This window comes from Pundamilia nyererei, unplaced genomic scaffold, assembly GCF_000239375.1.
Source record: "Pundamilia nyererei isolate P.nyererei 1_Seehausen unplaced genomic scaffold, PunNye1.0 scaffold00170, whole genome shotgun sequence".
In the NCBI taxonomy this organism is placed as follows: domain Eukaryota; kingdom Metazoa; phylum Chordata; class Actinopteri; order Cichliformes; family Cichlidae; genus Pundamilia; species Pundamilia nyererei.
Genome location: NW_005187571.1, coordinates 1,297,220 through 1,306,123, shown reverse-complemented (window position 1 = coordinate 1,306,123; position 8,904 = coordinate 1,297,220). Strand labels below are relative to the sequence as shown.

Here is an 8,904-nt window from a genome sequence, read left to right as displayed (position 1 = left end):
GCTAAAATTCATAGTTCAGACAAAATCGATGGAAAGGAAAAGAAGAAAAGGACAGACATTGGCAGAGAATGGATAATTATTAAGACAAGAGGGAGATACTAATGATTTACTAAATATATAATTTACACAAACAGAATTGAACAGGGCTCCTTGTTAGGAGAAAGAGGTAAAGAAGTCAAAGAGTTTTGGGTGGACAGCAACCTAGAAAGCAATAGAAATTCAAAAAGATCAAATTAATATAAGCCCAGTAGTCCCATTACCAGTAGCACCACTACTTTCAGACTCTAGTTCATCATTGGCCTGCTTGGATAACAGTCCTTCAGATGCCTGACCAGACAAACTGCTGTTTTCTACAGTCATTGGATGGGAGTGATTGCTAAATTTGTCTGGATACCAGCACATTATTTTATTGTCAATGAGGTGGCAGATAAAATTGCAACGCAGGCTGCTAAAGGAGATCAAGTCGGTTTACATAGCAGTATTAGCAAAACTGAAATGAGGAGCACGATAAAACAGAAAATGAGGGAAAGATGGCAAAAGTGGTGTGAGGAGGAGAGGACGGGGAGATAGTTTTATTCTATTCAAAGGAAAACCAGAAGAGAAGAGACAATAATATCTCGAATCAGATTTGGACACACTGGATTAAACAGTTCAATATTCATTATAGGGAAACATGAAATGGGGAAATTTAGTCGCTGTGGAATAAGTGAAACCATTCATCATTTTCTGTTGCATTGTCAAAAAATATCAGGAAGAAATTTATTCATTTTCATTATTTGGTATGAGCGGATTCTGGTCCACACTCCAAACCAGTTGGTGGCGGTAATGCACCACATCGTTGTTTGCGAACCTCCAAAACCCCTTAGCAGAAGAAGAAGAAGAAGAAGAAGAAGAAGAAGCAGAAGCGAATGACTGAGGATTTTAGACAGGCACCTGTAAAGACAGCCGGATACAGTGCGAAGTGGTCCTGCGGGCGTCCCCGTTGCATAGAAACGAAAATTGTCGGGGACGTCGCACATTTACAAACTTGAGCTACCTGTTAACCCCGATAAATGAAGGAAATCGTTCACCTTTTCATATCGGGGAAGAATGATATTCACGCGATAACAAGCGACGTTTAACCGGGTTTAACAACTGCAGCCAACGCTAGTTCTGTTAGCGTACTTGCGATTAACAATTGTTCCCTCCTGAGTGCGCTGTGAAAGGTACACTTCAGCACTTCAGAAAGAGAATGTAATCAGTGACGGGCTCAGTTTTGTTGTCAGTTTCTGTGAGCATCTGTTTTTACTGACGTGAACCGTGACGAACCAGGAATAAGTGAAGTAAAGGCGAACCTCAAGTAACTAATGGCAAGCTAGCTAATACTCCCTGGGTATTATCCGTCTATCGGAGCTCCTGTGGGAGCATAACGGAATTTCTTTCAGGTATTTATAGCAGCAATCAAAAAGGGAGATATGGCTGTTGACGCTGGCAGCATCCCTGAACTGGACCAAAAGAAATACGATGCGGACGAACAGGTGAAGATCATCTGCTTGGGAGACAGCGCAGTTGGTAAATCTAAGTGAGTATTAGCTGGAAGCAGCGATCAACAACATTTGAGCTTTCCTAACATTGTGGGGTTGGCACTTTTCTCCTTCTTTCGCAGGCTAATGGAGAGGTTTCTCATGGACGAATAGTATCCTTTAGCAGTTTATACAGTTCTTTGTGGATCTAGAAAAAGCAGGTGACAGGGTGCCAAGAGAGGAACTGTGGTACTGCGTGAAGAACGAGAGTGGTAGAGAAGTGTTGTGAGGCTGATGCAGGACATGTATGAGGACAGCGAGACAGTGGTGAGGTAGGTGTAGGAGTGACAGATGACCAGGTGGAAGAGGGGTTGGAGGTATGCACCGGAGAGAAATGGAATTGAAGTCAATAGAGGCAAGACAGAATACATGTTTGCGAATGAGAGGTAAACAGGAGTAACAGTAAGAGTAGCGAAGGTAGATGTGTTTAAATACCTTTGGTGCTCAACCATCCCAAGCAACAGACAGCGCACAAGAGAGTTGCAGAAGAGAGTGCTGGTGTGGTGGAATGGGTGAAGACACATGTCAGGGTAGCAGCAAGAGTAGGGATGGGTACCGGTGCCATGATGGCACCGGTTCTGACATAAACGGTAGTAACCAGACCGAAAAGCAGCGCACATTTCGGTGCTTTATTTCGGTGCTTTTTTTCCCTGAGCTGTGATACACTTTAGATTCTAGCCAATCATTTTACGTTTCCGAGGATAGTAGGCGGGGCCAGGTACGTACGTTCTGTTAGAGCAGAGCTACAGATTAAAAATGTCCAAGGCCAAGCGGTCAGAAGTCTGGCTGTACTTCACAGCAAAAGATGCAAACTCAGCAGCAACAAGTGCTTTAAGCTGATACTGTGATACTGTCAAAGGAGGTACCACCTCAAATCCGATGAAACACCTGGCGACGCATAGCGTTTTTTTTAAAAGCCCAGAAATGCGCTGTATTTGATAGCTTGCTGCGAGACCTCACACCGAGCACATCTACTGCGGGTGGGTTGCCTGTTATGCAACATCCCCCAAAAACACGAAGAGGAGAGTCCTGGCCCCTAGCCCTGCCAGTGTAGCAGAAATGATGACGGATGATGGTGGCAGCAGCCGTTTTTCTCTGCGTGAGTAGCTAATTTACGTTGAGTAGGCTAACCACGTTATTACATTAATGCATGTAAGGTGAACTAGCAAACATCATCATAGCTACATGCGGCTGTCCTCTTGTTTGATGGCAGATACTCCCTTCACCCTGGCCAAAAAGGCTAAAATGACCAAAGAAAAAGTGGAAAACAGTTAAACATGAGAGGTTTAGGACAAAGTTTGTGTTTTTTCCATTGTTTAAGCACTGCTTCCAGCCAAGAGTGATACCATATATGCCCCATAGCTGCAGAAAAGGCTAACATTGTTATATTTTTACAAAAAACAGCTGAACATGAGAGGTTTTTGGACCAATTTTGTGTTCTCCATTCTTTAAGCACCGGTTTGAGCACCGGCACCGTTTCAAAAGCACCGATTTGGCACCGGTATCGGATAAAACCTAAACGATACCCATCCCTAGTTGTAACCCCTAAAGGGAGCAGTCAAAAGAAGAAGACGAAGAAGCAATTTATAAATTGAGTACTTAATTTTAAATTCAAGCAGGTGGGCTAGGAACAAAGACTTGGAAAAAGATTCTCTTAGCCTTAAGATTCTTTGAAGAAACAAGTTGCATATTGTTAAGATCCTTAACTCCTCGTGCAGTCGTCCCCAGCAGTTGTCAACCTATGCCTTGACTCTCTACAAACACGCAGCCACTGTGGGAAACAAGACCATAGCAGTTGGTAAGTACTATGCACTTGCTGTGACAACATAAAATATTTGAAACCAGTTTAAAATAATAATCTGCAAATCTTAAATTACCAAATTCTTTTTTTATTATTTTGATCCAAAGATTTCTGGGACACTGCTGGTCAGGAGAGGTTTCAAAACATGCATCCTTCATACTACCACAAAGCACATGCATGCATTATGGTAAGAACACATTCAAGTGTGCATGAAGAAGTGAGGATTAAAAATAGTCTGAAAAATGTAACTATGTTGTCAGCAACCATGGTGAACTTTTGCTAAATCTTTCATCTTTTTTTTCTTCTTTTTTTAAGGTTTTTGATGTTCAAAGGAAGCTCACATATAAGAATTTAGTCAACTGGTATAAGGAACTAAGAGAGTACAGACCAGAGATACCCTGCTGTGTTGTTGCCAACAAAATTGATGGTGAGTCTGCACATTAAAGTTGGTGTGGAGTTCTTGTAATGACTGTATGCAATGGTAATGTTAGAGTTCGATGTGTGACATGATTTCTTTAGGTTGCAGTATTTTTTTTTAACTGTTTTGTCCAGCAAACTGGACTTTGTGATTGTGATTGTTTTTCCACATCTGCAGCCGACATGAAGGTCACTCAAAGAAGCTTCAATTTCGGGAAGAAGCAAGGACTCCCGTTTTACTTTGTGTCAGCAGCTGATGGAACCAATGTAGTTAAGGTCTGAGCAGGTTTCTTTCTTCTCCTGTTGTTTTACATAATATGACTGGAGTGAAAGTGTTCATTTTATAAGCCAATTATCAACTTCAGTCAGTGTAGTCATTATAACATGTTCACACCACCTGAACTTCTACTGCTGTCTGATAGCTCTGACTGTACCTCTTTCATCAGATGTTCAGAGACATGATCAAAAGAGCAGTGGAGTACAAGCAAAACCCCAGTGACTTCATGGATGAAGTGATGCAAGAATTAGAGGTACACTAGCTTCTCTGATTACTAATGTGCTTGTCCTTAAGCAACTGTAGAATTTTAACTTCAAAGAATTAAATATTTGATTGTGCGGTACTTAAAGTAGGAAATATAACGAGTTTATTATTGTCCTTTGTTGTTTTAATATGATTACTGGAGATCCTCTCTACTCAAAATCAACAATCATAGAGTTAGGACTAGTGACGAACTATATATATATACTGGATATCAAAGATGGAGAGGTGAAAAGAGGTGGAATCCTAAGATTAGGTGTGCAGCATGGGGAAAAGTTACTTAGAAACTAGTCACAGTTTGTATTGCTGCTGAGACTCACTGATCTTGGATTTAGCTGACTGAATTCAACAAGATATAAGCAGATGTTGCTTAAGTTATATCTGATTTCCAACTCATAGACTATATAAAATTAGTAGGAAAGTTTGAATTTAGTGAGTGAATTTAATCTAATGTCTAATGTAGCATCAAGAGCTTACATTTACACCACAGTCTGCACTGCAACCCATTCAACTTAGTGCATCACTGTCTACTTTACCACAGTATTGCAAACTAACCTGTTTTCATGCAAACTTTGAATAACAAAAAATATTGTACTTTAATTTGTTTAGCAAGACATTTCGCATTATGAAAAATACATAACTTCAGTAACACATCATCTTTATATCCAATCCCTGTTTCTGAAATGAATTAGGACTTTACAAGTAAGTTTTAAATTTCAGCTTTATAAAATGTTGCTTGCTGAGCAGTTCTTACCTTTGAAAATGATTCATCTTCCTCTCCCATCCAGTCTTTATCTCTCCCTGGGAAATACAGCAACTGTAGATTTAGGTAACAAAACACACTATGGTACAATCTGCAGAAAAGCTGTTTGAATTTGGTGGTGTTTGTTGAGCTGTGTGAAAGCAGCATTTGAAATCACTTCCTACAAATTTCAGAACCACAACTTTATTTACATCTGCACCGTGAACGCACCACAGGGATACAAAGTGAAGAGGTGTGTGTTTAGGGTGTAAGTGAGACTGTGGGATGTCATTATTTTCTTATTACTACATGCTGTCAGCTGGAAGCACCTCCAGGCTGCAGCACATGAAAAATTAAATCTCTCAACAGTATTATGTGGCTATTATTCTTCCTATCAGATTTAATTACGCATTTAATGAAGGTGCCGGAACACCGTTCCGGATCATTCCAGCCCACTTTAACCCCCGTTGCTAATAGTGTTAAGAAATCGAGTTTCAATGGGCAAAACTGAAAGATCAGAATTCTTAATACATTTAAAAGCATAAAAAAATCTATATCATTTGTCAGATTAGTGCATTCAAAATAAGTGAAACCTAGTTAACATCTGCAGACTACAACTGCCTCTTTACACTTGTGTCATTTAAAGTGGTTCCGATTTTTAAGCTGTAACAAAATCACTACAAATTTATGATATAAAGAAATGTACAAAATGTACAAACAGCATTTGTTTTTGGTTAAAAAAAAGTGTAGTTATGAGAAAATTTACTAATAACTGTTGGTGATAGTGCTGATATCCTCCATTCACTGCTTTCTTACAGAATTTTGACCTCGAGAAGAAAGATAATTCAGAGGCAGAAGAGGACGGATTGAAGGCAGAGAGTCCAGAGTTAGTTTAAAACATTTCTGATGACACCTGAAGGATCATTTCTGCTGCTTCTGTCCGGTGTCAAGACATCTTAATCTCCGTGACCGACACCATCAGCAGGAACACTAATTGTAATTTTGGTGGTCTGCTTTTTAATTGATTGGAGGATGGTGCACGGTAATCTATAGATGTTTTAAATTACTGCCCTCTATTCTGTCTAGTGACGGTAGCGGGAATAATAAATGTGGTGGAATGAATAGGATTTCTGTTGTTTACAGAGCTCATTTAGCTGCTGTCATTCATACTTTGAACAATATCTACTATTCTTAAGGTAGAAAATGAATGTTTGCTTAAGTGTGAAAAAATTACTATGTGAAGCATTGAAAAGTAACTCGCACAGCAAAGAGAACATGTGATTGTGAACTGTACTTGCTGCTGTTCTCAGTGTTTGTGTGTAGTGTTGTGTGCCGTGCCAGCAGGGGAGCTGCATCTGTCGACTGCATTAATTTTATGATTTAAATTTTGTGTTTTTTATCTCTTCAATAAATGAGAACTTAATGTACCATGTAACCAAATCTTTATCATGCCTCTTTCCATCTTGCTGTAATGCAGCAATAGGAGCAGAGCACTAAATAATCAACTCATCACCATTTTATAAAAGAAAATGACAACAAGCTGCCTGTGATATGAGTAGATAATAACAGAGATATTAATTAATATTCAAAGTTATGTACAAATGTATTTATGCAGTTACACAATTTTGTATTTTTGCCACCACAGTGGATTTTAAATCAGTCAAGATGTGCAGACTTTAATGCAAGAGGTGTATTGAAATTTTTCATTAGCGTCTATGAATAATTGCCATTTTCATACATGGTCACCCATTTTCAGAGGCCTGGAAAACTTCACTCATTTTAAATACAAAGACTGGATGTAAGACTTCTTTTGCACTCAGTGCTTAAGTCTAGAGCCCAGCTCACTTGAGCTGCTCTAGGTCTTCACTGCAGATGCCTCCAGTTTCTGCTTGTTTGTGGGCCATTCTGTATTCAGTTCATGAAAAGAGTGTCGAGAGTTATGGCTTAGCAATTAAAAAATATCCCTGAGAAGCTCTTGGGTTGCTTTTGCAGTATGCTTTGGGTCATTATCCATTTGGAATGTGACGTGCTGATTCCGGGCAGAGAGTAAAGCCCCGTACACTTCTATCACCGGTCACATCAGCTGCACTGTATCCATATAAGCCCATGAGACAGCATTGTCTGACGGTAGATGGACTGATTCTTATATAGCGCTTCTCTACACAACTGGAGCACTCAAAGCGCTTTATACAGTATGCCTCATTCACATAATAACTTTTTTCTAAGTGCTCTCATACTCCATTGGATGCACCAGAAAACAGCTTGGGGTTGAGTATCTTGCCCAAGGTCATGCAGATGCAAGAAGCCAGATCTACCTCCTGAGAGCATGATGATGGTTCGGATGAGCTCTCTATAGCACGCTTTATGCTATAGACATAAAGTTTTATCTGTTCAACCAGATTTTTTCCCCACAGCTGTGCAGGATACTTAGATGTTTCATGAGAAAGCCTTCTTTTCCTTGAGTGTACCGAGTGGATTGCACCTTATTATAGTTCCATTCATAAACTATAATATAAATCTGATTAATGGACGGCATGCCTACTTCCTCATGAATATTTATGCCTTAGTTAGATGTTAAGGGTTTTCCCACCAAGGAAAGAATTCTGAAATCATCCACTTTAGTTGTCTTCTGTGATCGTTTGGGCCTTTTTAGTGTCACTGAATAGACATTTAGTCCCTTTAAGAATGTACCATTAAGTTGGTGATTTGACCGACCCCTCCTTAAGTTTTTGCTCTTTGTCTTATGCTATTGTTTTGCATTTTTCAGCCTAATTATGGGCTTCTTCAATTGCTTTGATGATCCTTGGACCTGATACTGAACAGCCTCATCTGGCATCAAACTGACTCTCAATCGTAGGAAATCATCTTACTTTTGAGTGTCTAAAAAAATGGGGGGCTATATTATATAGTTTTGCTGTTTAAGATCCACTGTGGTGATGTGCAAAACAAGTAAAAGTAGTATTGTCCAAAATCCTGTAGATATGTTGGCATGTTTACCCTTTGTGTCGTATTTCCGTTCAATAAACCACTGAAGAGACTGAAGTCAAAACAAGTAGACAAACTCTTTCATGTTTTAATTATAAATTTATTACATAATATAACAAACATATATCTCTGTGGTGGAGATATCCTGGGCAACATCTCAGATCTTGCCTCAACCTTTACTATCTCCCTTACTCTGCATGAGGAATACTAGGTAGCTTCTGGTTAACTCATATTTGTACACGGGATTTTGTGTATTAAAATACAGAGGGACTTTTATATGAATATTTTTAAGTGTGCAAAGGGAGAATAATTGCAGATGAGTTTTCTGGTCATTTGATGCCGATAAGGGGAAGCTTAACCCGTGAGACAAGGCTGAGGTGTTGCAGTGATACATCCACCAATCTAAACTTCACAGTGCAAACAAGGAGAAAACTGACAATGAAAGAAAAAAAACCCTTTTGATGATAAGATCACTGGTTCCATTTGGTCACTGGACTCCAGTGGGTTTTTAAAAAAGGTCACGCTGCTGCCCCTATACTATGTAGATTGTGCTTTGTTGATTACAAAATAAGACAAAGATAATCCTTCAAGGAAATTATTTGACCAAATGATGTGCACTTCTGTTACACTTTGCTCATTTTGAGTCTGTATCTGTGGTAATCTTAGCCACCGGTCCAAGCAGTTATTTAGTACAGCACTTATTCTCCTAACCAGGCCAGGCTGTGTCAAACTTCAGACTGCATATGTTCACCCTTTATCACAGTAAATCAAGCAGTTGTCTCCAAATTTCATTTAAATCAATAATTTAATAATACAGATATTAATTAATATGAGAGTATATATATATATATATATATAT

The 8,904-nt window shown here is 39.2% G+C and overlaps 1 protein-coding gene across 1 annotated transcript; it reads left to right on the top strand.

Annotated features, from left to right (window-relative positions):
• The first annotated feature begins 904 nt into the window (after positions 1–904).
• On the top strand, positions 905–6,495 carry rabl2 (RAB, member of RAS oncogene family-like 2). The gene is made up of 8 exons (XM_005745986.2): positions 905–1,561; positions 1,646–1,675; positions 3,281–3,360; positions 3,471–3,550; positions 3,679–3,790; positions 3,959–4,056; positions 4,227–4,310; positions 5,879–6,495. The coding sequence occupies exons 1-8, from the start codon at positions 1,455–1,457 to the stop codon at positions 5,954–5,956; spliced, it is 669 nt and encodes a 222-aa protein (XP_005746043.1). The 5' UTR covers positions 905–1,454; the 3' UTR covers positions 5,957–6,495.
• Positions 6,496–8,904: the final 2,409 nt, after the last annotated feature.